At 35.6% G+C, this 20,215-nt stretch overlaps 1 protein-coding gene across 1 annotated transcript in view; it reads right to left on the bottom strand.

Annotated features, from left to right (window-relative positions):
- The window catches only part of LOC129002256 (fibrillin-2-like), a 157,414-nt gene that overhangs the window by 130,478 nt on the left and 6,721 nt on the right, over positions 1-20,215 (bottom strand). The window contains exons 2-3 of the mRNA XM_054429923.1: positions 1,690-1,772; positions 521-631 (exon numbers count right to left, since the gene is read on the bottom strand). Coding sequence (XP_054285898.1) covers positions 521-631; positions 1,690-1,772 — 194 coding nt within the window. The remainder of the gene's footprint in view (positions 1-520; positions 632-1,689; positions 1,773-20,215) is intronic.

Below are 20,215 nucleotides of genomic sequence, written 5' to 3'. Positions count from 1 at the left end.
ATAGAATATAACACCTAAATACAGTTAACATAAATTGAAGTTTTAGTAACTAAACTCTACTATATTTCAATTTTCATAAAAGACCTCCGGAGTTATAGACAATAGCGTTTAAGACTTAAGCACAAAGTGTGGTTTAACTTAACCTAAATACAAAAGCGTTGTTGGTTGAAACATAAAAATATTGTTTCATTTTAGTTTTTAACAGAAACTTAGAAATCCGTTAACTTAATTGAGGAAAGATATGGCAAACATTTCCAATTTTTCAGTACCTAACCTAACACAATTATTTTCAAAATTGGTAGCCTTAATAAACTTAAGTCATTTAAATTTATGTTTATGCTAAAAATATCCAACCAAATATATGGTGTTAGGTTTTAAGGCATATTTGATACCTACGTTATATAAAATTAAAAATAGGCTATTTAAAATATAATTATAGGCCTAGCTGTACTTATATTCTTTCTGACCAATACTTAGGCTTTTTAATCGTTCATTACGGTACACAAAAGCAATGGCTTACCATTCTGTTTGGGTTGATTGTGGTTGCAAGTGGACTGAAGGTTGCCGTCCTCGCACATGCAGAGATTGGGTTTGACACATCGTCCACGTCCACATTTACGAATACAAATAGCTGAAATAGTAAAATAAAAAACACTTTCATTTAACCTACTTTCGTACCTCTGCTGTAGCAGAGACACTTAAGTTTAGAAATACCTCCTCTAGTGCTTACAAGACTTTTGAATCTGGGTGATTACATCGTTATCCTTAAACCTTAAAGTAAACTAACTGCAGATTCTTGTTTTTAAGAATCTATTGCACTCTCCCATTTGTTATTCTTTCTCTAAAAATTATTTGTATGCGTTAAAACTTATGATAAAAAAAGCGTATTTTAACATTTTTACCAACCTTTAACCCAACATTTTTTTTTAAATAGGCTATCTAAATTCTAAAAAGCGCATGACCTACGATAATGTTAAACGAAAAATGTGACCAATATTCAGCATAGCATGAATTAGCCTATCTGTCAAATGACAAAACATAAATGGGTTATGCTGCCAGTTAATCTCTAAACCTGCTATTTCTAAAACCCTATGAAACATTTCAAACGTTATTTTTAATCATCGTTTCTCAGGTCACTTACTTAAAAATGTCGTCTTCTTCTACTCTCTGTTTGTGTTTCTTTACAAATTATTGAATTGACAAATGACAATACTGTAATTAATTGACGCCTGCTTCTGGGTTTTCGAATTTAAACCGCTGTTTTTCTTGTGTGCTAAGTACAGTTCTACCAACGACGATTTTATAGCTGTTATAGGTAGTTTTAGTTATCGTCAGTATACTATAAAAACATAAATTTGGGTTTTAGAAATCTTAAAGTATAATCAATAATCGTTTTCATAGATACTTCCCAGCAAGTATATAGCTTATAAATATTCGTAAGTACCTATATCATTCATATTCGAATACATTGGAACGTTTTACAAATAAAACAATTTTCATTTTTGACACCTTCGACTAGGTTGAATTTATGGTAAAATAATATCATAATGTGTTATAATATCTTGATGTACAAAAACCTAATTCTACTCATTCAGCATTCAGCTCAATATACTATAGTTGCATTTCATGGTGGAAGGAAAAACATTAAATTTTCCTTCCCATAATGGTTGCATAATTGTTTCAACTTACGTATTATACAAAGGCCGGTGGCAGGTTTCATTGACCATCCCGGACAACAGTAGTTTCTATGCCTACTTCTGCAAACATTTGGTCTGAAACAAAACAGTCCTATGTTTAACATATACAACAATTAAATAAACATTGGTTGATATTTTCAAATGTTTCCCAAGATTTATATAAAGGATATAAGATTTAGTATGTATACTAAATTTATTTAGGAATATTAAATTTACCACAAGCTTTTAGTATGTATACGATTTGACACTGACAACATTAAAATACTCCCGCCACAGCAAACCTGCAGACTAAGCGAATTTTTATTTACCTGGCTGGATTTCTATTTCTACGAAAATATTCCCTAAAAAATTGTCCTATTTATATCTCCTATTTATATCCTTGATTTATTTCCTATTTAAATACTGTAACATTATATTTTAGTGAGTACTGAGCAGGCCTACTTTACTTAGGCTCTTATTAGACGAGGCAGCCAAGTTGCGCAACCAGCCGGGCAGCCAGTCGCCTGTCTGGCTGCCTAGCGTAGCAACCATAGAACTACAACAAGTTGTTTATAGTTCTATGGTAGCAACCAGTAGAGCAGCCAGTAGAGAAGCCACAAAATTACCAACTAGGCCTCCTGTTGACAGTGGAACAGTGTTGGTGGAACAGTTCTGTTGGGGAGAGACGCTGTCAGAATGCGAGATGAATATTTGCTTCTTCTGCTACTCATGAAAAAGAGAAGACTAAGGAAGAGGAGAATGCATATACATCCTATTCTTTAATCAAGAACAGAAAAAGTATTATATTACACCCTTTTTGACGAACTTTGCGCAGATGATAATGAGATGAACGCACTTCCACGAGTGAACTGGTGTATTTCCACTACCACTGATGGTGTGCAGCGGGCGACTGGCTGCCCAGTGTAATAAAATAAGATCCGTATAAAATAAGGGCCTTATAGGTTTGCTGCTACAGGAAGATATTGAGGTGTTTTTTGTTTTAGCGAATTTCCCTATAGGGAAGTAGCTATTACCGTAGGTCTCATGGTAAGACTTAGGCCCGGGACCGATTTACTTTTTCATTTTAATGTCCCCAGAGGCCAAAAACACCATTCGTTCAAATTTTTATATATGTATATATATATATATAGATATATATACATATATATAGATTTATATATATATGTGTCCGTGAACACGATAACTTGAGTAATTTTTATCCGATTTTGATGAAATTTGGTTTGAAGGTGTAAGACGGGATAAACTTGAATGAGTTCGCGATCCAGCATGATCGGACTATGGGAACAGGGTTTTATGGGGGGTTTTATGGGGTAAAAATTGGTTTTTCTCACTTCTTACCCTCAAAACACAAAATTTCCCAATTTTTCTCTAAACCTTCTTAAAGAGCTTAAAAAAACAAACAATTCAGTATATCAAAGTGTTTTTGTACGGTTATTGGTTACGGAGAAAACTAAAAAAATGGTAAATTTAAAATTCCCATGTTATTCTTATGGAGAATATTGTAAAATGTTGTAGTTTGCTTGTTTATGGATATATTTTGATCAAACTTGGCAAATTTATTCATTTTATAGTAAGCTATAAATATTTTACTAAAAACACACTACTTTATTAGTTTCCTTGTAGCAGCAAACCTAGGTACTCGTTAAACCTTGTATTGTTAAATCTATGTTATTTAAATAGATCAATTGAAAATCAATTCGGCCAAATGGAAATTCGCTTAGACGGCAGGTTTGCTGCGGCGGGGGTATTTTTTTATTGCAATGTTGATAGCTTATAGTAGTATCAAATAAACCAAATTTACAAATTTGGTTCAAATATATCCATAAAGAAGCAAACTACAACAGTTTATTTATTCTACTATCCTACTAATATTATAAGAATTGAGAAAGTTTGGATGTATGGATGAATGGATGGACGGATGGATGGATGTTTGTGACAAGTAAACGTGAAAAATACTGGTCGGATTTGGCTGAAATTTGGTGTGGTGATAGCTTACCATCCCGATTAACAAATAGGCGCATTCTTATCTCAAAAATCCTTTTGGGCTCCACCCCAGTGGCTCTGGAGTTTCCCATTTAACCTTATAAGTATTCATGTTTAAGGAATAAAAGACTTTTGTCAGCTGTTTCAACTACAACGTTGGTTCTTATATTAAAATAGCATTAAGTTATAAGGCTTACCGGTGCAACACTATTTTTTTTCTTTTTTCATTTTTATGACAACATCTAATTTATTTTTTTTATTTTTTAAGAGGCTGGCGGCCTCCTAACCTTGCATTTGCCCATTCACATACACTACAGAACTGTGCGTGGAACGTATCCAGTAAAACAAGGGGTGAATTTGAACCAAATAGCAACAAAATGCTGTGAAAAATGAGAATTTCACTTTTTATTGTTTAGGGGAAGTGGTAGAACATCATTCACAATTTGTTTAATTATCTCCGTAACCGTTGGGCATATGCTTTAATATACAAAATTATTACTTTTTTAAGCTCTACAAAATGGTTTGGAGAGAAATTATAAAATTTTGTTTTTATATCGTCACAATGGGAAAAATCAATTTTTACCCCATAAAACCCCCATAAACCCCTGTTCCCAAAGTCTGATAATGCTGGTTCGCGAACTCGTTCGAATAAACGTAGGTTTACACGTTTGCAACGGGGCTGGGGTTATAGTGTACGAAATTGCACAGTATTCTGTTATTATGTATTTCTTCCACGTATTCGTGCACAGTACGTATTCTATAGCTTATACGCCTGCAATCTTTGCAGTACTAATTCTGCACAGTGGTGTACATTTCTTGCATCGAGAGTTGTAAGGAGTTGCCGATAGGACGCTGTTCGTAGCATAATATAAGTACAAATATTTGAATTATAATCGAATCAATTATTCTACAGCTACCTATTTGGTGTTTTATAATAATAGTTACAGGGTCTGTGTCACGTATAATCTCGTCATGTCTCTATCATACGGATTATGGCTGCATATCACAATCACTGGCGATAAAACATGCGCATTGGATCAACTGAAGACAATTTTAAAATTCCGTCCGATTCATTTAGAGGACATTCCTATGTTTTGTATTGAAAAATTTCAAAGCTATTTGAAACCAAATTAAATATATACCGTAATTACAAGGAATTATAAAATACAGTTTAAATTTACAAGTTCAGTACTTATAATATAATATACTAGCTGTACCCGCGGGCCTTGCCCCGTTTAACTTCTTAATTTTTAAGATGAGCTCGATCGCATGGCTCAATCACGTCCTGGTTGAATTTCGTTCGCTACGCTCACTCACCATTAGATTGGAGCTCGTTCGCTGCGCTCACTTGCCTTCAGGTAAGCTCGTTCGCTACGCTAACTCGCCTTCAGGTTGAAGTTCGTTCGCTACGCTCACTCACCTTTTGGTTGCAAATTAGCTGTTGTCATAAATAAAAAAAAATAGGTAATAGTGCTGCACCCTGTTGGTAATCCTTGTAACTTTAATGCTATTGAACATCATAGAACAGAACCATCTTGTTTGATTGAAACAGCTGATAAGATTCATTAATCTTACTAATATTATAAATGTGAAAGTTTGTGTGTTTGTTTGTTTGTGTGTTTGAAGGTCAATCACGCATAAACCACTGGATGGATTGGGCTGAAATTTGGCATGATGATAGCTCATATTCCCGATTAACATATAGGCATATTCTTATCTCAAAAATCCCTTCGGGCTCCGCTCCAGTGGCTCTGTAGTTCCCCATGCTAACCTTATGAGTATTCATATTTAAAGGGAATTAAAGAATTTAGTCAGTTGTTTCAACTAAAAAATTTGGTTCTATGATATAAAATAGCATTAAATAATTATTTGTGTAACTAGTGGTGAAAGTGGCACTTTGCTGCACACGAGAGCAATGTTTACGCACGAGCCGCAGGCGAGTGCGGAATGATCTCGAGTGCAGCAAAGGCCTTTTTCACTCGTGTTACACATTATATTTTTCCTACAGTCACTATAAAGCATATAAATAATTAGTCTTTCAAACACTATACAACACGTTTTTAGGTTCAGCTGGCAACACAAATGGTGCCCTAGAGAAAGTAGTACCCGCGGTCCGTATCACTCCGCTATTTTTCCTCGGCAAGAAATGTGCTCCGCGTTTTGAGAATATAGTTCCGTATGTTTTTGTAATTTGAAGTGGTTTCCGCGGCTAAAAAAATGCTTTAAAGGTATTTTCTTGTTTATTAAGATCGTAGGAATGTTTTAAAAACGTTTAAGAAAAGTCCAGAAAGTTCAGAAATACCGAAACTATAAACACGAAATGACAGGTTAAATCGTAGTTATAATAGTCAATCAGCTGCTCATAGTATTATTATCTTTAACTGTTGCCAACCTATTTCCAAGCGTACACGGATTACGTGCATAATAGAACCACGCTGTTTTGTATTGTTTCGTTGGAATCCTGATGTGCGGCAAAGTATAAACCGTACGGAAAAGTATAAACCTTACGGCAAAGTATAAATATGCAGCAATAAGCAGCTTCCTGTACTATAAACAGTACAAGGAAGCCAACTTTGCCGGGTGACTGTAGGAAAAAGTTATAAGATTTACCAACAGGGTGCAGCGCTATATTTTTTTGCATTTATGTAAACAGCTAATTTGAACTAAGCAACAACAAACAACTGTGATACGCAATGAAAACTGTCAAAGTAGGATTGTTTACAGTTATGTTTTATGGTTTTAATGTCATGAATAATTTGTGATTTTTTAACATTTGTAATACTTAATTTTTCTTTATTGTTTAGGTGAAGAGGTAGAACATTATGGCTATGGCGGATGTGTAATACCATAGTATACCGTCAATTTAAAGAAGCAAATTTTATCAAACTTTGTCCTCCCTTATTGCAAACGCAAAGCTTGAGTATAACTGCAATAAGCAATTTAAACTTATATGTCAACCCCGTACGAAGGACGGGTACTCTGCTAGTTCCTTTTAAATATGAAAAATCATAAGGTTAACATGGGAAAATCCAGAGCCACTGGGGCGGAGTCCAAGAGTCCGATCAGAATAAAATAACTTAGTTTTCCTATTTAATGCCTAAAGAATCGGTGTACCAAATTTCAGCCTCCTAGGTAAATGGGAAGTGGGAGAATTAGTGATGAGTGTGTCAGTGAGTCAGTGAGGGCTTTGCCTTTTGTATAGATTATTGAGATATAATAAGCAAAGAATATTCGAATGGAGCGAAAAATGTCAACAGCATTAAGCACATACGAAACATATTTAAAATTTACAGAAGAACGATGAGTATTATTGTAAGATGAGGCTTTATGACTTAAATGAGATGTGACTTTATTCAAAGTCAACTGTACCAATGGAAAGACTCAATGCACGACTGCTCTAAATGTTGGGGTTCAAATCCTGCCAAAATCAATACCAGAATATCATTTTTGTAATCATGTAAAGAGATCACTTCATTGAGAATAATATGTAAAATACAACAAATATACGCTTAGCTAGGTGAGGAATTTTACCTATTTAATAAAATGCCCTTCACCCTTCACTAAAAGTCTTTCGATAGTTTAACAAGAGACGTTTCTGTAAATGTTGAAGGAAGTTAATGTTTACAAAATTGCCACAACAGATGTCGCTAGTAAACAAACCATCGCTAAAACTTGTTGAACGTTTATTTGTAAGGGCATTTAACTGTAAATAAATAAACCACGCAACTATAACAATGAAATCGGGACATTCGGTTTCCTCTTGGTAATACCACTGACTATATACCGTAACTACCTGTTATAGAACTACCACTACCACTACCTGTAACCAGACATTTCATTCCCAAAGCTAAGTTTTTGCCAGTTCAAGAATAAAACTTAACGTGGTTGGAGGGAACCACGAACAAAGTGTGCAGATATAAATCAACTGTCGAAGTCGCCAAGGTTTTTTAACGCAACCTAACTCCAATGCAACTTCTTGTAGTCTATGAAATCAGTATATTAAATGTCACATCAACTATCAGAGTAACAAAACTTGACTGAGGATATTGAATTTTAGATTTTACTAGCTGTGTGCCCGTTCTACGCACGGGGATCTTATCATAGTCAGTTAAAACCTTCTTATATTAAGCACAGCAGTTGGTTTGCATACTATATGCTACGATATGCTGACACAACTAATATATATAAACCTTCGCTAATACAGTATCTGACAGTTTCAAGCCAAAACTAATGCTTCGCAATTAAATGTCACCCGGATCTTGTTGGTCCATATGTTAAATCCAATGATTAAACTAAAAAATGCTTTATAGATCTATAAGGCATAGCCCTAAGGTTGGCCTATAATTGAAAGTTACTTTCCACAATGGTTAAAAGTATTTAAGGTACTACCTCAACCTCACAATTTAGCACTTTATTCGGGTTGACATTTTCATTATCAAGGTGCTCTTGTCCTTTCCGTGAAACACTGAGAAATAAGGACATTAATGCGTTACCACCGGTATCAACGATCGTCGTCGAAAAGGTTGTTATAAATAATTGGGTAAGCGTACGTACCCAAGAGATGGGCTATGGGCCTATTGGCTGTATGGTCCAGCGATTGCATCACACGGTGAGTAGGAACTATTGACAATATATAGTCAATGGTAGGAACAGAATGGACAGAATGGTAGGAACAATGGTAGTGACACATTGGAAAATCGAGTTTAGCATCATCCGTAAACCTCTGTTACAATCACCCACTGCAGTTGCGAATTTTTACTTTAACACTTTACACAACCGCCATTGAAGCCCGGCCATTGAGGGGGGCCTTGTTTCTAAGCTATCGCCGACGATCATTACTAAATTGAAGTTTCCCAACCGTATACAACACTGATTCAATGTCTTCTTTCTGGATATCAAAACTCCAGAACAATTTTATACACAAAGAATCTCTGGTTCCTGACCTGGATGATGCCTAGTTTAATAATTTAATATACGGTTACGGGTTACACTATATTATTCCACTTGCGATTAATTAAATCCTTTATGTAAGAAACACGTTTTTAATCTCACTTGGATGGGATTTGCCTTCAAAACGTGATCGGAAATGGTTGCGGTATTTGTAAACAAAATTTGTAAACATATCAGTGACAGCTAGAAAAAATAATCTTGATCCGAACAGCTGTTCGTTATTTCATAGATGATTATGTGATAAAAATTGGACGAAAACTTGACAAAAATCGCACAATACTGCATTTTTGAACGTCCGTAGTTTTATTTACAAACTATTGAGGCCATATTTTAATGGCTAAAGACACTCTCGCCAATCCAGAGAATACATTAAAATGACTTGGATCTTGATAGGTACCGGTACTCTCGTTTTCCTGGAGAAGATTGCGTAAAATGCCATCTTGAGTGTTACAGACAGACAGACAGAAATTTAGATGAGAATTGTTTCGGCTTCTTTAATGTATAAAACGTAAAAATAACCTAAAAATTTATGATTCTGAGCAATGTACAGACAAAACTCTAATTTTTTTTATGTAGAAGATAGATAGATAAGAATGGGGTATTAAATCTTTTACAGTTGGTCCAAATTATGGGACGTCTACAGTGTCCAAAAGTCACTAATGGGTACTTACGTACCATACCGACCTATAATAATACAACCTAACCTGACCTAAGGGTGGTTAGGTTAGGTAAAATCGTATTTGGAATTCGATTAATCGGCGTGGTCGGGATAATACTTAAGAACCCACAAGTTTTTACACTCATCCCGCAATCATCCACACTTGGTGGTGTTGCTGTCATCGAGGATGATGAATCTGAAGAATATATGCCGATCTCTAGTAGGCCTATTGTTTAGCCTACATTGCCCATAACTGAGGACATTTATAACAGTTTAGTCACAGGTGTGGATATTCTCATGGTCGGCCAGATTGCCCTAACTGTAACACAGGTAAAGTATAGGTGTGGCATGGCGGTATAGAGACATTACAGGGCGAGGGAGGTGCGTGTGGTCACGTTTAACACCGTGACGTAGGTCAGGGACTAGTGAGCTGGTGTTAACTGGCCAACGCTCAACGGTGTATGATTAATGACTTTTGTGGAAGATCTTCAGTGAAGCAGTTCTCATCGAACAAACTGAAGCTGAGCTATGCACCGGGCCACGTCAGTAGGAACGTGCTCTAAAAAAGAGCTGCGCTATTTGTTGATCCAAGGGAGTTAAAAACCTTTGTAACAGTGCCTGTGTTAAGCCACAACATAATTATATAGACGAGTATTTTTTTAGTTGTTGCAAACTCCGTTGCAAATGGGATTTAATTCGGAGATATACTAGATTTATTTTAAAGTTCCTTATTTAAAAACACAAACACGCATTGTCAAGTGAAATTATTTTAACAGTTTCCGCCACTGATAAGACTCACCTAACTCCCAAAGTGGTGACCACGTCACTCGATACGAATTCTGGGTAATTATATTGCTAATCTCAGATGAGTAACTGACTTTATCTCGCCTTATCCTTGCTGTATAATCATAAACTGGATAAAGTTTCGTATTTAACAATATAAGAACCTCTTTCATTCTCATCTATGAGAATAGAACTTTTACCCTTGATTGCAAAGTGAAAATTTTGCAAAAATGTTTTTAAACGTTTCAAAAACCCAGTAATACCATTGATTAGGTACGTAATAACATTATTATTTTCAAATGCTCTACCTCAGAGAATTGAATGAAAAGGTCTTCGCAGGGTAGGAGTGCGTGGTATATAGTAATCATGGGATCCTGGGTGCGTAATGATCTACCACTGATCTACCTATGTACAACATGTCAGCTGATTTTGTCCAGTGGTTGTATTGTACGATTCATTTATTGGATTTTAAACGATTCAAGGTTACAACAAACAAATTAAACGTAAATAAGCTAAAAGGATATTTCTGAAGGTTTTCGAAAGATAGACAAAGAACCTTCAAATTATGATAAAAAGTTGAATGAGAACAATTGTACATAAAGTCATCGGTTGTGTTTTACCTTACTAAAAATATGACGCAAATTGTGATTAGGTAACCTCAACAATCATAACTAGACTTGTTTTAAACACTTTATTGTTTTCGCAGCATTGTTTGAATCCTTGAAAAGTCACGTAGTTTCAAAGATTACCCTTACAGTAGATTGGACCATTATGTTTACTGGTCTGTGATAAGCAGGCAGTAAACACAGAAACTATTAACCTATAAAGCTTTTCACACCCGGAATATCATAAAACACACCTTGAGCTGTAGATCTGTGTAAATTATAAATCACACTTTAAGACTAGAAACACGCCTAACCAACACATTATCTAGAAAAACCAAAAACAGAGTTTTGTATTTCGTTACATAGATTGTGTATATTAATTACAAAAAATGTATGGACACAAAAAAATACAAAAATTCGTTCTAAATGTAAATTTTACATTTAGAACAAATTTTTCAATACTATTAGTTTTACTCGGTAAATATAAAATGTATGTGTTGATTTCGACCAATACACTCAGGTCATCATCAGGGAGGAATATCCCTCGACAATTAAGTCTCATAGGAAAAAATTGAAAGCATATCACAAAAATGTGCGAGGCCGTTTGCCGACTTGCCCTTGGCCATTGAATACCGCATGAGTCAAGCATTGTGGCGTGCAGACTGTCAAAGATGGCCTGTTCTGATTTCTGACAAGATGGTTAATTAGTCTAGAGTTGGAGGCGCAAGAAGATTGATTATTGACCTCGCCATCACAGCCTTGATGGCTGGAATGCGCTCCAACCGACTGTAAGCAGTTGAGAGCATTTAATGGCTGTATATTTGTTGAACATTTATATTGTTGATTGCTTCTTATAGATAGCCAATTTTGAAATAATGTGGACTTAAAATAGTTAACGGAGAAGAACACTACACAGTACAAGAGTGTTGGTTCACAATAGCGTTTTACACATAAGTAAATTTATAGCTCTACCCTCATATAACAGCAGGTTTGGATATAGATATGTAAACAACAGTGCTTATTCTGAGCTGGCAATGACAATTATTGTGACAAATAGGTCCAATATGCTTCACACTATATTGGCTTTAGAACATCATTTTAAATTATCCAAAACACGCGCTTCTTCAGAATGATAAGTACACAACAGTTTACGTGCATAACAATGGTACTGAAAAATCGTTGAAGAAATAAAAAAGCAATCACCCATTGTCTCCTGGTTGTCAGTGCTTGGTTTGTAATTCATGTAATTGTATGTTTCTACACAGTACAAACGTGCCTGCCTCTCATTGGAATGTAGTGGGGCAAAGTGTATGCTCGAGCGAAAAACATTACCTCAATTTTGAAAATATTGCAGTAACTTACATGTTTAATGACACAATTTCAAGAATATCAAAGTAGATTCCATTCTGAAAAAATGGCTTCAGGCTACATGTTTAAGCAAAGAGAACAATAATATACCTATTTCTCTGTATTTTAGTTATTCACATGAAATATTGCAAACAAACCTTTAATTGTATTGTCAAATTAGAACCACATTTTGCTGTTTGTTCGATGAGTGGTAAATCAAAAATCTAGAAGAGTAATTGTAATTAAATGTATGTATTTTATGTTTGGGCAAATTTCACAACTAAAAGGTTTACTCTTTAGCACGAGTATTGGACATTGCCATTAGAAAACCAACATCATACAAGTACATAGTTTTAGTAGGTTGAATTGGTTTTGAAGTTGAGAATATAAATAATCAAATTGTATACATAACAATTGACTCAACATGTATCGGACAGAACGTAGGCCTCTCAATGATGATTCTATTGATCCGTCTAGTTTTAAACTAGAATATAGGCTTCCGCGGCCATGGTAGACTTCGTTAACCGTTGAAATGTTCTATGCACCACGAATATTAGTTGCTATGTACTGTATTATTGCAAAGTACAGTAGTTGAATTAGCTTATGCTGGCCTCGAAGATGATAGCCACAGCGTATGCGAAACTTCGGCCAGTCCGTCAGCAGTGTTGCCACACAGCTCCGGAAGAAATCCCTCCTCACGAGCATAAAAATCCCGTTTTTTCCTCTCTAATCCGCGCACATTAAGTTAAAAATACGTGCACAATCCGCGCACTCTGTAAATTAACCTGAGTCTAATAATATAGTGCTAGAAAACCAGTTTTCCATTAATTTTTTCACCTATAATGAAAATTAACACTCAAAATATGTTACAGGATGTTTACACTTATGTGTGCTTTCAATATTTATTGAACGGATACAAAAAAAATATAATGAATGCTATTGCATTGAAATTTTAAAAATTACATACGGTATTCAATTAAACTAAACTTATTGTTCTGAACAAACTTTACCTATAGCAGTTACAAGTTTAGAAGTCAATAAAATACAATATTATATCTCCTAAAATATGGGGTTTGAGGTTTCAATAAGACAGTATCAATAAAAATCGCCCTTTAGTATCAAATATTATAAAGTTGGTTGGTAATTTGTTTTGTTTGCCTGTTTGGTTAGGTTAGCAGTGTTGCCACAAAATAACGTCTACAGGAAAATCACTAGAACGGGTAGTAAAATATCCCTAGAAAACGATTAAATCTCTAGAAGTGACAACCTGATCGTAGGAGTACACATGGAAGTAAGGGGAGTGAAGAGAACAATAAATGTAAACAAAAAAACATCATCATTCTTGAATGCACCATAATATAATCCTTAGTTCTTATACTCATAAAGTGCTCATCTTGAGTCACAAAGAATAAAGTGTCCCGATTTGCCGTTAAAATTCCCATATATTTTAAAATACTTTACAATTGGGTGAAATACGCGCAAAATCCGCTCACAATCCTAATCCGCACAAAAATCCGCGCAGTCCACCAAAATCCGCGCAAAAAGCGTAATTACGCGCAAAACGGCAACACTGTCCGTCAGTTCAACCATAAATTAAAGGAGTTCAACGACGCGGCCTTTTCATGAAGACTAAAATTCGACATAAGGATTTTAATGTAATATCATTGACTTTATATCAACACTTCATATCTGTGTAGATAAGTTATAAAGTCAATTATAATATGCTCTTGGTATGGGCCATACTGAATTTATCACTAAGAACTGTAGTTTCGTGCATACAGGAAAGGCAAAGTCGAGGGATGCCGAATAATAATGACTAATGACAAGAAATGAATTTCCCACCGGAAAATAGCCAATGGCGCTGAAAAACTACAAATTCAACACTGGCCTTCGTGTTTTGGTTGTTGTTACTTATCTAAATACCACCTGATCTTGATGATGAGTGTTGGGTGTTGGTGTGGTATATAAAACTTTATAACTAGGGATGAACACACTTATTCGTTTACTCTACTAAAGTAAGTGACACAATGCTATAGGTAGATACAGTTTCCCTATTTCCACTGTGCTAGTGACAATGTGCCAGTTGTGTGTTTATGGTAGGCGTGTGTGGCCGTTGCTGTTTCCGGTGCCGGTCCCGCCCGACACTCCCTGCACTGCTGCCAACCTTTGCTACCGTAAATTCTTATTGTCTCGTCATACAATAACAAATGGAACGCGGAACATCTCGATGTTAGGTGGTTGATTTCTTGAATTTCGAGGTCATGTTTTAACCCACACCATACCACGCTGTCAACCTGTACTACCGCAAACTCTTATCGTTTAGTCATATAGTAACAAATATAACGCGTTATCTCTACGTAGGTGGTGGATTTCTTGGATTTTTAGGTTTAACCATTGACTATATATATAGTCAAGGGTTTAACTCACCAACATTCTCTCCAGCGCTGCCAACCATGTTTACCACAAAACTTATTGACTCGTTATACAATAACAAATGGAACGCGCAAATGAAATACAGTACCTCGATGAGGCGGTTGATTAAAGATAGAGCTTGGAGGTTTTGTTTAAACTCGCCCGACCCGACACTGCTGTCAACCTTTCCTACCGCAAACTCTTGTCTCCGCACCCCACTGGACCAACAGGTAATATTATGATAGAGCTATCTAATTAATCTTTGTGTATACTGCGGTTTTTTATGTTCGTATTGTGTTTGTTTTAATTTTGTTTTTGACGAGTTGTAGGCTTTGGAAATGTTGTCTTCACAACGAAATATGTTAGCTGCGCTGATCAATCTAAATAATCGTTGGACTATTTGAAATATGATTGTCTTAACGAAATGGTCATGGGGCTGAAAACATGAATTTCATTTTAAATCAGGGAAGTACGAAAACGCAATGTATGAGTTTGTTACGTTTATTAATAAATTTAAAACGTTGTTTTTATTGTACTCTAATCGAAAGTTCTTTTAATTTTTCCTTAGCACATAGTGCCTGTTTTACGAACTATACTTCTTTAAAAAGAAGCGCTCACAGCGTTTTAGTGAAGTGAGAAAAATTACCTTGAAAACGCCCTACGTTGATATTGTTGCGGCGAAACGTCGGAGTGAAAAATTTTAGTCCGTTATTTTATTTTTACTTTTGTATTTTGTGTTTCTCAAAATTTACTAACATCTTGAGTATACAAATTTTACTTGATAGAAATTAGGCGACATTTTCTAAAAGTACATAGAGTACCGTAGATTAGTTTTGAGAATACACTTGAAACTGCCTGCTCATTTTCTTTTACGTATTCCTCAATATTCTCAATTAACCTTGCATTTGTTCACATGGAATGATTCGTACACATGACTATGATTAGCGTACAATCTCATGGTTTTTTTTCTCTCTTATATTTTTGCTCTCCGTTACGCATCCAGATTAATTTGCCACGGTTATGTGATGGCGCCAGATCCTATTTAACCTCAACTCCACTATAGAGGAAGAGCAAGAGGAAGTAGATTGCAATGGTCCAGATGGTGATATGGCCTAGAGACCTCCGTGATAGCGTATCATGAACCTTGGCTTTAAACTGTCATGACTGACGCTCAATCGTTCAATGGGCTTCATTCAAACATTACTTCCCAGTTTACGTCGGTATAGAATGTTTAAACTAGTTTCATTTTTGAATTAAATAAAATCGTTGCGGATTAAATTTCACCGAAGGTTGACATTTTGTTGTACGATGCTAAGAAATTCTTTTTGATGGCCATTTTGCATTCTTGTTTTTTCTTAATGATGCAACTTGTTACAGCATTTTTGCTCCTTGAAAGATTTAACAAATCAAAACAATAATTCAAAATGTTTAAATTCAAACTTGTTCATTGGATTGCTGCTTATGAGTATTGCCAATTGTTTGTAATATGCAATTCTTTTTCTGTTTGATTCCATCTTTTGTTTACCTTAGAGGGATTCTCCGTATAGCCTTTGACTATTCACGGTAACTTATAACCTATCAATACCTTTGTACTGTAGCAAGGAATCGATACTTTTTGCGACTGGGAGGGTGTAATAACTACGAACAATTCAGTTTGTTAATTATGGACCGATTCACTTTTTCCTGTGATATTTAACTTGACAAAGATAAAACAGATTTTATTGCGATTTTATATTATGTAATAATAAGTCGTACTGTACTTCAGTTAAGATTTGGTTCAAAATGTTGGCATATTCGCCAGAAATCAGCAAAGTACATCAACACATTCTGAGGCTGTTCAACTGATATGTTCAATATTCATTTATATTCCCAATCTAACCCAATTTAAACATGGTATTAACTACGACTTCAAAGTAGGAATGTAATGTCTACCTCACGGTAGTAGGTACTGTAGAGCTAAAATCAAACGCATTAGTGAATCCCTAACAAACTGATCTTTCCATCAAACGTTTAACATTTTGCTGTAATCAAGTGGAGGAGGCAATTGAGTCGAATTGGCTGCGGGCAATCACGATGATAGTTTTGGAGGTTAAGTATAAGGTGTAGTTATTGAATTGATTATCGGCAAAACTAGGCGGATGATTTCAGGTTCGCCCACTACTATAGCATAGCGGTATAAACAATACGGGACTGGACAAGGGCCGACGTGGGGAAATGTTTAGAGACTACTATATTATATGTAGATATATTATGGTGATCTGTTTTCACAAAGGTCAGTGGCACGAATAAAACCACCGTTAGGGCGTGATAATCTACTCGTAAAATAAAAATATGTATTTTATCTAGATATGCGTCCACGGTCACGGAAGATTACCAATATGGTCTTCGGAAATAGTGAAATGTATGTATTTTACCATTGACTATAGGTCATATATATAGTCAATGATTTTACACAAAAATTTAAATATTGTCAACATTTAAAGGGATTGAAACTTACTTCAAACTATATCAAAGTACCTTGTTCTCATCAGCATAAAGAACAAATTATTTAATTATATTATACAGTAAAAAGAGTGAGCAGTCAAAATTAGCACACTCTAAGCGGCGCTCATTTCATGTTCTATTTAAGTAAAAAGCTGAATGATACTTGGCTACTTGGTCGATATAAATAGGATGGGTTTTTTAGTATACATAATCAATGGTAATATGCAGGAACATGCAGCATTATGTTTTCGTAGAAAAAAAACTAAAGCCTTAAATTTTTATGCATTTTATCACTGAAAGATGAAATTGGTACACGTTTTGATACATTTAAGGAACTTATCAGCAGAGTTATTATCTTTATGATTTACCCTTCTGTTTTACAAGGGGATGGTCCAAACCCTGGCATATATTTAGCAATATTCAGTGAAATGTGAACTACAGTACTGTACTACGCTGTGATTGTGATTTACAAGGTTTACTCTACACACGCAGGTTGGCCCCGTTTCTTCATCACTGGGGATTACAATGTGTTTGCCCGACTTAAGATTGTTGCGCCACACAACAGGGTTTGCTGGAACTAAATTAAACATCGCATAGTTTTTTCTTCTTTTAAAAGGGAATGCAGTAGTAGTATATAAATGTGGTTACTTCAAAAGGCGATAATTTAAACAACGTCAAGGATTCAATTGTTTTCTTTGTCAGAAACCTCGCTATTATCATTACCGATATCGTTATTAATAATAATATAAACAAATGACGTTTTTGGCCCGAAAATAAACATTATTTAACATTGCTTAAATGGAACTGCCAAAACATGTGACCTGTATTAGTATAGGATTCGGGCCAACAACGTCATTTGTTTATGTTTATGATCCATACCAGTATTTCTCTAGTATACGTATTTTTGAACCCAAACGAAGGATAAGTAATAAGTATTGATATCGTCCTGAATGGTGCAGTGTAGCTGCTCCAATAGGTTATAGCGCAGAATGTTTACCTGGAGGTCCGAATTAAAATCCCCTCAATCTCCAATGTTTTAGATAATTGATAATGCTTTGATCCCCTGTTTCCAGACCGACCGTAAGCCGCAGGTCCATCTGACATTACTTCATCGAACTCTAACCTCACCAGATTTTACATTTCATTTTACAGGGGAATGAAGAGTCTACTTCCTACTTGAACTCCTTAAGGACAATTGTCTAAGTAGGCCTACACTTTTACGTTAGCAACACACCCGTGAGTGTTCTAGTGTATTATGTAAATACCTCAGGCACGCGCTAGCCACAGACATTGCGGTCACTCTAGAGTTATCTTAACTGCTGTCATATCACTTTCTTCCCCTCTCTTGTAACGCCTGTGAATGACTCTTCTAAAGTGTATGTTTAGATAAAGGCAACTTATTTACCTGCTAAATGGTTTGTTTTAGTTTTCAGAAGGTTTTACATTACACCAGAGAACGGCACTGTTCATGTCATGCAGCTGAGTGGAGTGACAGACTACGAACATAATGAATCATAATGATTGCACGTTGATGGCTCGTCCTCGTGGATTACTCGGTCTTCATAGTATAACCATGACGTATAACGGTACGTCCAGAGTGCACGGTTCTTTATATTTTTGAATGGAACATGAAAGCATTTAGGAAAAAATAAACATCGTATTATAAGAAACTGGTGTGCCCTAGATAAACAAAGGGTTTTCCCTGAAGAGCGTTAAGTGGTACAGTAATCCTAATTTAAGGATGAATCTTACATTATAAATGTGAAAGTTTGTATGTTTGTTTGATGTTCAATCACGCTTTAACTACTGGACGGATTTGGCTGAAATTTGGCATGATGATAGCTCACATTACCGATTAACATATTATAGGCATATTATCATCTCAAAAATCCGTTCGGGCTCCGCCCCAGTGGCTCTGTAGTGTCCCATGTTAACCTTATGAGTATTCATATTCAAAGGGAATTTAAGAATTTAGTCAGCTGTTGGTTCTTAAAAAGTTGGTTCTATGATAAGCAAAAGCATTCAAAGTTATAAGATTTACCAACAGGGTGCAGCACTAATTTTTTTTTAAATTTATGAAAACAGCAAATTTGAACTAAGCAGCAACAAAAAACTGTGAGACGCAATTAGAACTAACTGTCAAAGTAGGATTGTTTACAGTTATGTTTGTTTTAAATTTCATGAATATTTTGTGATATTTTGCGATTATTTTATAATTTATTCTTCTCTATAGTTTAGGTGAAGTGGTAGAACATTATGGCTATGGTAGATGCGTAATACTATAAAATACTGTAAATTTAAAGAAGCAAATTTTATCAAACTGTGTCCTCTCTCAATGCAAACGCAAAGCTTGAGTATAACTGCAATAAGCATTTTATGCTAATATCCCAACCCCGCACGAAGGACGGGTGCCCTGCTAGTGATTAAATATTTTACTCTAAAAACCAACTTTATTCAGTTAAATAGTGTGCGTACGAGCTTTATCTCAATCTGAATATGAAACCAGAATTAAGATCTGGACTTCTGGCTTAGCTTCACGAATTGGCATTTTTTTATTTATTTATTTATTCTACATACGATCTAGTACCGTATTTCTTTCTCTCTGGATTAGTAGGTCTTATGTTTCTTTTGCTCTTGTCAATCCAAAAGCGTCCCTTTCAACTCAGGAATTAAGTAGCATATTGTGCCATTTTCATTATAATAGAGTATTCCTTTGTCACTTCAAAAGTATGCGTGGTTTCAGATATGGGATACATTTTATAATAGCGGGTCTATTTTCATCACTAATCGCCACTATTGATTTAATACGAGGGGCAAATCATGAAGATCTCACGGACTGACAGTGACAGAAAACTCGCTATTATTGATATAATATGCAAGAGTCGACACAAGTACTGGGTCCTCGTACACTGTACTGGGGTTACCAACTTGAATCATCTTTGGTCAGAGAAGCCATACATATGCTTCATTATCTTGTTCACTTTGATGAAACTGTGCCCCAACTGCGACCACTCAAAACAATCACCTCACTCAAACTTGACCATAAAACACTGAAGAGCTTCAATTCCCACAGCGAGAGCAAGATGGAGATGGAGTTGCACGCGCGCCGTACAGGGGGTCCCGTTGCGTAATCATGTGTGTTAGTGTGAGAGTCGACAACATGTGTACCATTAACAACCGGCCCTCATAGATAGGAATTAACTTATTGCTGTGACTCTATAGGCTGCATTAACTGCTGGCCGGCTAACAGGCGTCACAAGTACAGTATGGACCCATAACACGAGCCTGCATGTGTG

This window comes from Macrosteles quadrilineatus, unplaced genomic scaffold, assembly GCF_028750875.1.
Source record: "Macrosteles quadrilineatus isolate MER2022 unplaced genomic scaffold, UCM_ALF_1.0 Scaffold_9__3_contigs__length_116548681, whole genome shotgun sequence".
NCBI lineage: Eukaryota > Metazoa > Arthropoda > Insecta > Hemiptera > Cicadellidae > Macrosteles > Macrosteles quadrilineatus.
The sequence above is the reverse complement of the archived record's forward strand: the minus strand, read 5'-3'. Positions and strand labels throughout refer to the sequence as shown.